Source organism: Carassius auratus, chromosome 20 (assembly GCF_003368295.1).
Source record: "Carassius auratus strain Wakin chromosome 20, ASM336829v1, whole genome shotgun sequence".
Classification (NCBI taxonomy): domain Eukaryota; kingdom Metazoa; phylum Chordata; class Actinopteri; order Cypriniformes; family Cyprinidae; genus Carassius; species Carassius auratus.
In genome coordinates this window covers 6,636,422-6,650,891 of record NC_039262.1, presented here as the reverse complement: position 1 = coordinate 6,650,891, position 14,470 = coordinate 6,636,422, and the positions used below count along the sequence as shown (strand labels likewise).

The 14,470-nt window shown below is 38.0% G+C and overlaps 1 protein-coding gene across 9 annotated transcripts in view; it reads left to right on the top strand.

Moving 5' to 3' along the window:
* The window catches only part of enah (ENAH actin regulator), a 110,911-nt gene extending 96,830 nt beyond the window's left edge, over positions 1-14,081 (top strand). For 4 of the 9 annotated variants that reach the window (XM_026290692.1, XM_026290691.1, XM_026290690.1 and 1 more), the window contains 10 exons: positions 3,172-3,903; positions 5,356-5,690; positions 6,921-7,057; positions 7,225-7,273; positions 7,415-7,466; positions 7,802-7,868; positions 8,359-8,418; positions 9,876-9,960; positions 10,647-10,704; positions 11,567-14,081. In XM_026290692.1, the coding sequence (XP_026146477.1) occupies positions 3,172-3,903; positions 5,356-5,690; positions 6,921-7,057; positions 7,225-7,273; positions 7,415-7,466; positions 7,802-7,868; positions 8,359-8,418; positions 9,876-9,960; positions 10,647-10,704; positions 11,567-11,604 (1,613 nt within the window). In that variant the 3' untranslated portion in view covers positions 11,605-14,081. The remainder of the gene's footprint in view (positions 1-3,171; positions 3,904-5,355; positions 5,691-6,920; positions 7,058-7,224; positions 7,274-7,414; positions 7,467-7,801; positions 7,869-8,358; positions 8,419-9,875; positions 9,961-10,646; positions 10,705-11,566) is intronic. The other 5 variants (XM_026290695.1, XM_026290693.1, XM_026290697.1 and 2 more) reach the window with 5 other exon arrangements.
* The last annotated feature ends 389 nt before the right edge of the window (positions 14,082-14,470 follow it).

The window sequence follows — 14,470 nt, the reverse complement described above, 5'->3', positions numbered from 1 at the left end:
TAGCATGCATTAATCCTTAATGTGTTCTGACCAGGGATGAACCAATATTTTAATTTTTGCTGATTTCCTTGCCATGGCTGATAACCGGTAAACAAAAGATAAAAAAATCTGTACTATTTTGTCTAAAAATAACTCTGTGCTGTTCTTGTCAATGTTAAATCAGGGTTGTGAATGTAGGCACCAGAGCGAATATAGTTGTCCCTTTAAAACAATGAACTGAGACATAATTTAACATCTAAAAATTGGCAGAAACAATTGACCAAAAGTCGCTTATATTGGATATCACAAATAAAAATGTGATTTAAAAAAATTTAAAATTTAAATTAATCAAATCCACTGATATCTGCTGCTGTGAATCTCTGGTTCAGACATTTCCTTTTGTTGTTCTTGCTTTAAAATATATTTTTCGGCCTGTAGATCTGTGTAAAGCTGTTGTTTATATGAAGGAAGGGTCAGCACCTCCTTGCGTTTTAATATATCAATATGTGATCTTCTCCTGACGTGTCCATCTGTCAGTATGTTGGAAGAGTCTGAATCAACAGCTTGAAAGATGACAAAACTCGGGGAGAGCTGAACACTGACCACGTTTCCCTCATGCTATCCTGTGTACAGCCCACTAGGATTATGGGTAACCTGACAAAACTCAAGAATTTAGGTGACAGGCGAAAAAGGCTATGGATCTTCAGCAGCTGTCAACACACATGTTGCTGTAACCTGTTTCACTTTTGTAATTTGAGTTTTTTATTTTTATTTTTTTGTCAGCCATCAGGGTTAGATTGGATGCAAGTTAGTAGAAAATTAAAGGAAAGTTAGATTTTTTTTTTTTTTTTTTGCTTAGAATAAGACATTGTTCACAATAAGACTAGGAACCTTCGTTAAGAAACCAAACAAGATAAATTTTCATAAATGGAGATTGCAGACATTGCTCAGAATCATGTGCCAAAAATAGACATTTTTCTTCTGAAGATGGGGAGGTGATGTTTATTCCACAGATGATGTGTGGGAGGTCAGGCCTCAGGCTTTGATAGACACAATTGTCATTTCAAGTGTTAAACATTTGAGCAGTTTAGCTTGGTTCATGTGTGATCATGTTATCAAATAATCTGTGTTATTTGGTAGTGATGTAATACTTTGTTCCACAGCAGAGATGCCAGAAACCCTTTAAATGCAGCATCGATTGCTCAGGAATGTTGAATGTAAATTGCTCCTGTTACACATGAATATATTGGCAAGATTTGGGAAGGAGACATAATTTTACAGAAAACGGAAGCTTTATTCACTCGCATTGAAGATTTATATATTAGATTATTTTATTAATTTATTTTTTACATGCATCCAAATGCTCTCAAGGAAGGCAAGAATAATGTTTCCTGATCACAAATTTCTGACATAATGCTACAGTGTCGTTGTTGAATATGAGATGTTAAAATATCCAAAGTTCGTTAAAATTGTTGAAACGTAGTGGTGTGTCTGATTACAACACTGGAAAAAAAACTTTGCTCTCTTTTATTCCATTGGATATCTATTATACAAGGGATATTGTAAAGGGACAAAGGAATTGTGGGAGATGTTAGTAAAAAGAAAAAATAAGAAAAATTCTAAAAAAGAAACATTTTTTTAAAGTACATTGTGCTTTGGCAAATCATTGTACAGCTAGACTGCAGCTGATGCATTTCTCACTGAATGTTTTATTCTGAGTGTTGAATTGAGACCGGATTGAGTTCTCTGTCTGGAAAGACGTCTGCATGGCAGTTGTATTTTTAGTGGATCTTGTCTTGGCTCAGTGACTTTTCTGAGTCATGTCTTGGAGAATTTTGCTTTTGGCTGAGAATTATCAAAACAAAAATACCCTGAGATTTAGGCAAATAGGTATAACACAATCTGTATCATTAGTTGGAGCTCTTCTTCTCTTGGTTTTGGCATTAATGTATATTTATAGCAAAACGATCAGCTATCCTTTCACTCTTTCGGTAGTATTTTAGAGTAGTATAACTCATTAGTACTGTATTAAAAACAATATGTGAGGATCTTAGTCACAAGTTGATTTAATACATTTGGATTAGTCTCTCTGGAGCACAGCCGATAGGTCTTGCCATGTGACCGCCTGTGCTTTAGGAGTGGAAGAATTTCGTTAAGTCACTTTGGTGAACATACTGCGCTACATAATGGGTAATATGGGTCATGTGCTCTGCTTGTCAAAGCTAATAGTGTGGAAAGGCGGAGGAGGAAAATGAAATGGAAGAAAGCAAGGTACTACAGATAGGTTACATTATAATTTAAAACGAGGAATAAACAGAAAACAGTGGTACTTAAGTCATGAAGCCAGCGTGAATAATAGAAAAGTGTTAATGAGGAGATGACCTGAATGTAGGGCATGATAATTTGTGTTTGCCTGTGTGTCGACATGTATTTTGAAGAGTGCTCAGGGGGGCGTGATGAGCGTCACGCAGCAGGAGGGCAGCTGGGTCTGCAGGCTGCTTATGAGAATCACTAGAGCAGAAAGATTTGGCCAACATATGGCAGGCAGTGACTCTTACAGTGGAGTCTCACCATAAACCAAAACACACATTTACATGCATTTCATAAACACCCTTAAATATTTTGAAAATGTATTGTGTTGAGTCAGGGCCCCTGTTACATACACTGTATAAAATGGTTACTGGTTACCTGGGTTAAATTCAGTGTCTCAGTCATATCTTATACTGGAGAAAGTGCAAAAAAGTGCAAGTTTTCATTAGCAATTTCTTGGCATGACGAGAGTGGATGAATAGCCTGTAGCAGGTGTGTGATGATGCTAAGACACTAACCTAATGTGATGTGCATCCAGGATTTACAGTAACCCTTCGGTGCTCTCTCCTGAAAGTACTACATGCTAAACTAGATGTTTGTGCAAGTCCACATGTGTTGAAATTGATCCATCTTTTCTGGTTGATGATGTTGTCAACAGCTAACCGATTGTACTAATCCAGTGTGTTCCCTGTTCATAGACAGAAATAAGTACATATGATGGACTTGTAGGTCTCTGCTGGTTTTCTTGCTTCATTTGCCCCCTTTCTCTCTTCTGTCTCCTTCCCCCTTTCTCTCTTTGTCTTGTGTTCTTTCCCTTTGCACGGTTGCCGCTTCCTGTCTCTCGTCCCGTCCCATCCTGTCCTGTCCTCCGGTTGTGTGCAGCATTTGAAAGCTCCCTCTATACTCCTCCACCTCCAGAATACAACAAGACCACCTCCTCCTCACCTGTGTCTCCTTCCACCCCCAGCTACCCACCCCCAACGCCATCGCCCTCCACAGCCGCTCCTCCAACCCCGCCCCTGCGCCACTCTGCCTCCCGATTCGCCACGTCGCTTGGCTCCGCCTTCCACCCGGTCTTGCCTCATTACGCCACTGTACCTCGCAGACAACACGCACCGCCAACGCCACCGCCCCATGCCCCAGCTCCTCCTTTAGCTCCGGCCTCAAAATCCGTAGTCTGGACAGCTAACAACTTCACACCCCTACCGCCCTCACCTCCGGTCATGATCAGCAGCCCTCCAGGCAAGGCCACAGGTCCTCGCCCGATGATTGCGATCCCGGCCCCTAGTCCGCTCTCCCAGAAACCCCCCTCACCCATCTCTGCGCCCAACGGGCCACCCACTTCTCTTCACTTCCATGTTTCATCACCTGTCTCGGGTCAGCCGTTCTCTTTGCCCCCGACGCCACCCCCTCCGCCGCCCCTATATTCCCCCTCGCCCACCTTGCCCATCGCTCCCCTTGTGTCTTGTCCCTCACCCCAGCCTGCTGTTCTCCCTTCTCCTTCCACAGCCTTCCCCGCCTCTGCTGAGCACTCTGTAAACTCTGGTTTGGGAGACTCCTGCTCCTCTGCTCCAGAGCTGCCCACTCAGCCTGCTGACTTCCCCAGCCAGCCGGGTAAGGCCTCTTCTGTGTCGCTCAGCCTCCACTAACCCACTACTCGGGGTTCAAGGAGGGGGCCTGCCATGTTGAGCTGGGTTGCTTGTTTTGTTGTTTAGTTTTTTTTGGGCTGCAATTGGCGATTGCTTTTTGGCTCGATATGAAAGTCCTTAGGAATGTTTTGCTGTTTTTTTGTCTTGTCTGTTGGGTTGTACTGGTTCGTCTGTTTGATGGATGCTCATTTGTGTGGCAAGTAATTTGATGAAATTGCATGGCATGAAAACACATCTCCACTCTCTCTCGTGATACTTTGATTCGAGTCTCTCAGATCGCAAAGCTGCGATATCATCGCTTTAGTTCTCATCAGTGTTTTTCTGATCTCATCTCATTCTGATTCTTGGTTTTTGGTAAAGACGTTCTAGATGTTAACATGTACAAGTGAGCTGTAATTAAGCAGTGAGCTTTACATGATCTATAACTGGCCGCCCGGCATCCTTTTTGGTTTTTCTTGACATTCACACATTTGTCTCATACCACATCCTTATTTTAAAAAGAAGCAAAATGACAATGAATTTGATTACGTTTGTCCTCGACTAGGTTGTATGTTGCATAGTGCATACTGTAAGCAGGGCTTTTAATATGAAGTCAGGTCAACAGCAATGAAGAAATAAGATCAACCCTTTCTCTGAATTATTCATATCATTTCATTAGTCCTCAGAATGAGCCTTAACACCTCATATGCATGATGCAGCTTGACACTGAGCTAAATTCTACACACTAATATGATTAACTTGTGTGTTTGACAGGCATGCATGTCATATAGACTTGAAAAACTTCAGCTGTTTATATCCAGCTGATATGTTCCTAAATTGTGAAGATTTTTATCTCATAATACAAAGTGGTGCAATATCAGCTTAAATGGTTTGAGACAGTTATCCCAATTACATATCTGCATTTTGTTAGATTGATGTACACATTTGTTTCTTATTATGATAACTCATCAGTCTCTTGTGGAAGTTTGTATAATGATCATCAGCTTTTGGCAAGTGTTCAGTCTGTTCACATCATGTTTTAATTTCATCTGTCTTCGTTCACTATTACGAATTAGCTTTGCATGTCGTTGTTTGTGTTATTTATTTTAATTATTATTATCATTGATGGATTGATATTACACTGCTGTTCAAAGGTTTGGGGTCATAAAATTATTATTTTTTTGTTCAGCAAGCATCCATTAAAGTGGACAAAGATGAGAGAAGATAAATTTATGATAGAAACCACACATTTTTAACTCTAATGTATTATATTATACTGTATTGTATTGACATCCATTTAGCTCATTCTGAGTGTGGTGATCAATTTCATAATTCAAAAGAGTCCTGGATGCAGAACATATCACAGTTTTAACTGCTCCGCTCAGCAAGTGAAAGACATGTTATAACTTTCATGATCTTTTTTTATTCAACACTGCAGATTCAGTACAGGGGATACCAACCCCTCCACCCCCACCACCTCTCCCTCCCGGCTCCACTGTGACTCCCACCACTGCTGGACCTCCACCACCCCCTGGTCCCCCTCCTCCTCCCCCACCACCTCTGCCCCCAACGCTTACCCCAACAGGTCCTCCCCCTCCCCCCGGGCCACCGCCTCTACCCTCAGGCCAGGCACCACCGCCAGTGCCACCTCCACCCCCGGCCCCACCTTTGCCCTCGGGTCTGTTCACCCCCTCCCCCACCACAGAGGAGAACAAGGGCCTGTCTGGGTTCGCAGCTGCCCTTGCTGGAGCCAAGCTAAAGAAAGTGCCAAGGGTAAGTTTTAAAGGACCATAAAGCTCCCATTTGCATTTAATTTCACCTGAAGCTTCTTAACACAGAACAAGGGTTGGAAATTAACTGCAAAAATCTCCCTCCAAAATTCAAAATAAGGGTGCAAAAATGGACCTGCATAATTACACTTAATCTATTATGATTGTCACAATTAATGTGAAAGCTAATTAATTGCGTGGGTTACACTTCATTTCAAGGTGTCATCATTACAGTGTAATCATTCAGAGTAATATTAATTAACTACATCTACTTACAATATGGTTAGAATGAGGGTAACTTGTGTGTAATTATGAATAATTTATTATTATTATAATAGTAAGTGGATGTAACATGTAACTAGGACACCTTAGAGTGTTACCATGGCATGTAATTTAGATCTGCTCCCATTGCAATATGCTGTATTGGTAAAAACCTAGTATTCTAATTGAGTGGACATCCATGACATGCGGAGTCCCACAAGGCTCAATTCTTGCACTTCTCTTGTTTAGCCTGTATAGTTCCCAGTAAGTCTCATCCACAACACACGATTACAAATCACTCAATGGCCTAGGACCTAAATATATTGCAGATATGGTTACTGAATATAAACCTAACAGACCACTCAGATCATTAGGATTGAGTCAGTTAGAAACACCAAGTCCGCTTTTTGTTATTATGCTGCCTGTAGTTGGAATCAGCTTCCAGAAGAGATCAGATGTGCTAAAACATTAGCCACATTTACATCCAGACTCAAAACTCATCTGTTTAGCTGTGCATTTATTGAATATGTATTAACTGATTGCACAGTTTTTTTTTATATCTAATAATTGTTTTACATTTATTTTAAATTAAGTTTTTAAATTCCTTGTTTTATTGTGATTATTTTTTATGATTATTTTACTTCCTTTTATGTAAAGTACTTTGAATTACCATTGTGTATGAAATGTGCTATGTAAATAAACATGCCTTGCCCAATTTCTTGTGGTGATTGGTTTAATTTAAGTATTTAATGTAAGCCAGTTCAGATATATTTAATAAGGTGTTTGTAAAAATTGCCCTCAAAAAGTTTAGATAAATGTCCTTGTAAACAAATTCCAGAGGGCAAATACCGCTTCTTAATGGAAGAGTTTATTTTTGACTGATGCGCTTCACACTAAAACTGAAACAACATTTTATTTTTTCTAAACATCATCAAAAATGCTAAACATGACCAAATCCTTTGTGTTACTGTAGAGTGATGAGCCCCTGGCTCCAGCTCCAGGATCAGCGGTGAGTTCTGGTGGTGCCAAGCCCGAGGCATCGCGTGGAAATGGCCCTTTACCCGGAGGAGGAGGTCTGATGGAGGAGATGAGCGCCCTGCTGGCCAGGAGGTGAACTGTGTGCTTTATCTGTCTCTAATGCCAGAACGGTTGCGGTGATAGAAGCAGACCATAGCTCTAACTTACTAATAAAAAGTTCTGTTTTTGAGATTATCAGAATGTTATATCATATCCAGTAATTTAATGAAATTTAAGAATGTACCATTGTTTTGATACAGGAGAAGAATTGCTGAGAAGGGATCATCACCAGAGCCCGAGCAGAAAGCTGTGAGTTAATACTGCTTCTTTCAGCTGTATGCAGTCTCTTAAATCTGTTCATATAGACTACTCTTAATGTAACCTATTGATATGAAAATACCCTTTATGTGACTGATTTTCAGATTGATTACCTTTTTATTTTTCTATCAGGATGATATTGAGGCTACCATAACTCCAAAAGTGTCAGCCTGTAGCACACCAGGTAAGTGGGGAGTGCTTAAAAAAAATGATAAAATGCAGCTAACCATATAATAATGCTCCATATGTATCATTAGTTTATTCAAGTGAATGGGGTGAAAATGTTCATTTAAATAAATGTCTCTTTTCCTGTTCAATCAGTGTTATCTAAATAAATTAGCTTGCTGTTGAGCCTGTGGAGTTCGTCATCTTTATACCTATTAAATAAATTCCACTAAAGTGTTTTTTTTGTTTATTTAATTTTGTTCAGTCTGGGCCTCAAAGCCAATACCATAGCTTTTATGTGAAATAAGATTGCAAATATCATAAAATGTAACATTCATTGCCCCCCACACACAGATATGCCCAGAAAGCCTTGGGAGAGGACAAACACCATGAATGGTAGCAAATCACCAGTCATTGGAAGGTAATAATTTGCATGTCATTGTTTTGATGGACTGAATCAGTGTGTGCATTATACCTCCACCGCACTATAATGCCTTTTAAAGAAAATGTCCAGCTTTTGGGATCTAAATCTTCAGCAGGTCTAATTTGAATTATTGTTGCTTCGACTGCTTTGCATCACATGCTTGTGGCCGGGGGCCCTTCACAATCGCATGTCAGAATGCAGGCAGTCGGGTCCCGTGCTTGACATCACTAAAGCACAGTGCTGTTGCTTCTCATCAGATCAGTGTGTACCAGAGCCGTTCAGCATTTCTTTTTTTGCTTGGTATATGCAATTCTTTCAGGCATTTGCATATACAGCTATACAAATGGTTAAAGCACTTTTCAGTAGGTCTACGCTGAAATCTAAATAAATCTCCTTTCATCTGAGTTGGAATCAGTGTATTTAGAAGTTTACTATAGTTCCGATCCACGCTGTTGACCTGACCTGGTTAGTCTCTTTACTCTCACAGACGGGATGCACCATGGAGAAATCAGATGGGTACTGACAAGTACTATGATTCCTTAAACAGGTATAAGAGACTAGTTTGAGAACTCTTTCTAGACTTTGTTTGCGGAGAGTGCTCTCTAAATAGGATGAGGGTTGCTGCAGTGATTGTCTAAAAAAAATCACTTTATCTGCCGTTGCCAACAATATAATCACCATGAAATGGCATATATATATATATATATATATATATAACTTTCATTTAGAAAGGATGCCTTTAAAATTAAGTGACAGTACAGACTTTTACATAATAATAAGAATGTGTTTGAATGATTTCTGAAGTTCTGTGTGACACTGAACACTGGTATAATTGCTGGTGAAAATTCTGCTATATTTTTACTGTATTTTTGATCAAATAAATGCAGCCTTGCTAAGCATAGGAATTATTTTTTAAATGAAAAAAAACTTTTGAATGTTATTGTTAAAAATATATAAATGATACAAATTTTAAAATTATTTTATAATTTGTATAGATTAACATAGTTCTTAATGTAATAAAAACATTATGGATTTTCATGATTTAAGTCTTGGATGAGAGTAAAACAAAATATATACATAAGGCATTTGAAAAGTAATAAACTAATGGATTTTAAATATCAAGTCCAAGATATTTTAAATGATTATTAGAGCGTCCTGATCAGTTCTGCAGTACTAGATGTCGTCAGAGGTCATGCAGTATCAGAAAGCTGGAGCATTTGTCCACTCTTGCCAATTCGTCCACCTGGCTCCAAAGATAACCCACCTCCCCCCTCCCCTACAAATGTGCATTTAATTTAGTTTATCCTGCCAAGAAAGGAAGTTATCCTCTCACTCTGAATGCAGAAAGCTTTGATACATAACTTTTGCGCTATAATTTGTTTTTTTGTAAGCTGTCATAATGTTCTTATCTGCTTGACTTCTACTTCCTTTCTGAACAAGGCAACCCACTGTTCAGCATTCGTTTCTTTCCCGATGGGATAGCTAAAGCGTCATTTCCCTCACTTCCCTTATTCCACCCTGTGGTGATTATTGTGTTGGCAATAGTATCCTATCTGATTCGGCTACAGACAAGCATGAGAGTGATATGGCAGCTGCATTGTGTGTTTTAAGGTGTGGATGGTGTCTCAAGCTGTGTTTTTTGGTTTGCTGTGCTTTGAAATGTTTTCTATTTGAGGCTGACTTTACAAATGTGTTGGTTTTGATGAATTTGCAGCTCCTCTCAAGGAAATACAATTCTCATGTCACCCAGTTATGCATATACTGTATATATCTGGATGTGTCTATTTCCTTTGCAGTACAGCAGTTTCTGAAATACCTTGCACCTCTTGAATTTATCCCATGTCAGTGCTGTTTATTCTTTGAATCACCAATTGTGATTCAACCCTGTAGATCTGAAATGACTGTTAAAGTGTGTCACTAAACTTCTGCCTTGCATCTTGACTGCACAGTGACGACTATGGTGACTAAAGTTGCTTTGCATCACACCATTTATTTTCTCTTTAGACCAAGGTCTACACCAACTCCTACCGGATCCATAAGTGCCAATGGGGTGCCAACAGAAGCTCTTGACTACGACAGATTGAAACAGGTACTTCTCGAAATTCAAGAAGAACTGAAACTCATGTAACCTTTTAGCCCTTACGAGTTTGATAGAGGGGCTGTACACTTCCTCAATATGTTAGCATGTAAGTCTTGCCAAAGCTAGTGGTACAATTTCTCATTTGAAAAACGTGTTTGGTATTACAGCACTTCCTAAAAAACAAGGGAGAAATACTGGTTGACTGTACAGTTATGCTTTTGTGGGTGTGTACAATTATAGTCCTCTCTACATAGGCAATGCCTCCCTTCTGTATGAATGAGCATGTTAGATATGAAAGGCATATGAGAGGGAGTCTTACTTATCAGAGGACACAGTTACTGCTCAGCTCTGTCTGCTTCACTCTAGCTTTGCCCAGAGAATGTTAATGTGTAATGAGTGTAAGTGTTGAGGTTATAACATACACCTACTCATCTAGTCCTCTTGTCATTTACACGGCCAAGGCTAAGTGCATTTGAGAGAGATATATATATTTTTTTTATTATGCATTTTTTAACTTGTCACAGTATCATGGTGGCTATTTTTTCTTCTCTATTGTATATATTATCATCTAATATGCAATATTACTGACAAGAAAACAGTTCTGTGACATGCACTTATAAGTTGCTTGACTTCTTTTGATTTGTAGATTATTATAAGTAATATTCTAATCTGATTACAAATGTATTGCTTTTCAGGACATTCTAGAGGAGATGAGGAAGGAACTATCGAAGCTGAAAGAAGAACTTATTGATGGTAACACATTATGTTGTATTTCCACTATATATGATGCACATTTAGCTTTATTACATTAGAAATATGAAAATACTTGACACTAACAGTCAAGAGTTTGGATACATTTGACTGAATTTGTTCTTATGATATAAAAAAATTATTTGATCTAATGGCTTATGTTTAAACTGCTGATTTAATATTATTATTTATAAATTAATAATATTATTTTATAATAAATAATAATAATATTTGGAAAAAAAAAAACATTTCCCTAATTTCCTATTTTCCACCCTATGCTGATTATGATGGCAATGTTATTCATTCATTCATTCATTCATTCATTCAAATAAAAATGTCTTTACAAAATTTTAGTAAACGTAAAAATAAGAGTTGAAATAGATGAAGGAAAAGTAGCCTAACAAGGTCTAGATGATGATAATAATAATAATAATAATAATAAATATTATTATTATTATTATTATTATTATTATTATTATTATAACAAATGACTTATTTTATACTGTACATGTTTTAATTTTTAATTTAATTAAATTTTTTAAACAAAATTGCCTTTGCAAACTGTTAATTACAAATAAATTAATAGGAATGGGTAATGACAAAGTGTCCAGCATACAAAGGGTGGCTAATCTCTGACAATTTAAAATACAAGATTTATTCGTCTTTGGTCACTACATGATTGCCATATCACCGTTTTGTTATTTTTTGGTTTTAATGACTTTACTATGATTCTTTTCTAAAATATATGAAATGATAATAATGGATGATTAGGTGTCTAAACCTTTGACTGTTAGTGTAAAATGGAACTAAACTTGCAGTCTGACCTGGACTATATCAAATTCCTTTGTCGTTTTTGTATTTTCAGCAATCAGGGAGGAGTTGGGCAAGTCAAACTCTGCATAGGAGAATGAGATGCACCTGTATTTTTTTAACCACAATCTGTCACTTCAGAGGTCAGCTTCAGTTTAAGACACTTTCTCTAAAGCAATGAAAATGGAAAATTACAGTTTTAACCAGTGGTGATCACAATAACCATGATAATTCGAAGGATATGTTGAGTATGATGCCGGGACAGACATTGGTTTTGAGCGTGGGGGCACAGGAGGCGTAACAGCCAGAGGATAACCAGACACCTCAAAGCGACGTCATACACCAAAAGCCCCGTCTTGAAGGGGGTCAGGACACAGTCTTGAGGAAGTGACTGTCAGTATGCAATGGATGACTCTTACTGTGGAAAGATAATGATGAAAAAAGACAAACTATTACTGAATTACATACTGTATTAACCATAGAAGAGTGAAATTGTAAATCAAGCAGATGACATTCATTCTACGGCACATCGTTTAGCAAAGGCCAGGCTTTGTTTATGAATTGAAAAAGTGGTGTTGGTGGTGAAAATAACGTTAATGAAGTTGGCCTTGTATAGAGCAAAACCTTGAATCTGGCCAACCAAATGAGTATGGTCTCTTGCTGCAGGACACTAAAGCTTGTCTTCCTACTATTTTAACCAGAATATGTACATTAAAATGATGACAACAAAATAAACATTATACCTGCAAGTCATTCAGTCAATGTATGCCATGACCACATCAGGTAGCTCACTTGCTCTTTTGGCCGGTTTTCATTCTTCTTCTTTTCGAACGTGAATGCTCAACAGGCTGTCTCTAATGAGCCACTGTTACTGTATCTGTATACCTTCGTCTTGTGTGTTCGCTAAGTGTTCGGAAAGATCACGAAGGACAATGCCTTTCTACTGTACATCATTGTAGCTCTCTACCAAAATCCTCTCAGCCAATCGAAGTTAAGGTTGACGTCAAGGTCAACTCAGACCGTATCTGTAGATAGTGCTAACCAGAAATACTATGAACTTTTTATTCACCGTAGGCTCTTTTCATATTTCAGTGCATGTCGTCTTATGATTGGTAAGGGAAAAATGGTTGCCACGAAAAATACTTTAGTTTTCTGTTCATAAGCAATAAGTGTAGCATTGTTGCATTTTTTTTTTTTTTTTTTGTCTCTCTCTCTCTCTCTCTCTCTCTCCATTTTTTCCTTTGTCCACTCTGACGTTCTCCATACGTATTCTCAAAATGCAGTTCGCAACGGACACCTCTTTATAGCCATAATAAATTTGCAGGGGTTTGACATCTTGCATCATTTTACTTTATTTTGGGATGCGAAAGATCATTTATTTTGCATGGGCTATTTACCAATCAACTAAACAAGTCTGGAGTATCTAATGAGGGCCAAGCAGCACATCACCGCTTTTTGAATGGTTTTGGGATTTTAATTTTTCGGTCGTTTATCATTAAACCTCTTTCTACACACTGGAAGGCACTCGGCTGTGCTTTTCAAAGGGGCTTTAACTTCCAACACTGTTTTATTGGGGAACTATATTGGGAAGTATGCTTTTTAAGGCCATATGAAGTGTGAATATAGGCTGTGCGAATTTGGAGGAGATGACCGAGAACATGAATTTGTGACGTTCTCTCCGATCAGATTTTTCCTCTGTTATCCATTTCCCCCCGCCATGCTCACTTGTCAGTCCTTTGTCATTTCTTTTCATTTCAAAACCATCACTCGAAATAATCTCTCAAGGAATCCGAAAGTTTGTATAGAGTGTTTACAGCATTGATTGCACTTTAAAAACCCGTAGAAATTCAAATGATTCTCTTGCTGACAAGACGGCCGTCACTTTGTGATTGGCACTATCACCAAAGCTAAACTATAATCTCTAGAACGTCACAATCTCCTGATCCACCTTTGTTTTGACAACAAATAATTCTTGTTGATTGGTCTTTAGGTGAAGCAGGTGAAATGTTTTGATCAGGGTTGATTCATTCCTGGATAAACCTGTTTGTGAACTTCATGGTTTGTGCCTTGTTTGGAAGTTGCATTTGATATGTCAAACATTTAAAAGCGTATATATAGAGAGTATTAATTTAGGGCCTGCCATAACTTTATTCATTTGTTTTGCATTTTGCTTCAGTGAGTTGCAAAGGATGCTTTTACGATCTTCGTTTAAAATCAAACATGCATTCACATTCTTCTCAGTGTCATTTTTCTGTTGCATTACAGTGTGGTTTGTGTTCTGGTTAAGACCATGTATGCTGGCGAAATCTGAAAAACGGATCTTTGTCCTTGTGGAAATCAGTTGAACAATCTTAGCAAAAGGTTGATGGAGTTGTAAGCACATGGAGACTCGATTATGAGCAGAATTTGATGCTTGGATTCAACTGAATGTCCTTGTAATGCAATTTTCAGTTTGCTTATCTTTCTATTTTATCATTCATGTTGTACCATACTGTTTTCATGTTAATTAGAAGTTTCTTACATGCTAACATTGTTTTGTTTGAGCAAATTAAATAAAAAATTGCAATACATTGCTGTTTGCATTTATTTGTGAATTTTAAATGTGGAAATAACTTTTGTGAAACTGATTACTTCACAATTCACATATGATTATCTCGATGTGCTTGTAAACACTATATTAATGCATTTAGATTTTTTACTTAAACCTGAATCAAATGTAGTATAAATTGTACACTTGACTTTGGAATGTACTAATTTACACTTTATTCAACATGACATTATTACTCCTCGGTAGCAAATGCTGCTACTTTTCTGTTTGCTGCTGTATGGTTCAGCTGTGGCAAACAGGAAGAAGGCATGACTGAACCAACACTGAAGCTAAATAAGAGCATTACACAAAGAGCTACTGAGCACTATACTTCTCTTCAACAATCTACAATAGTATGAGCAGTTCAAGCAT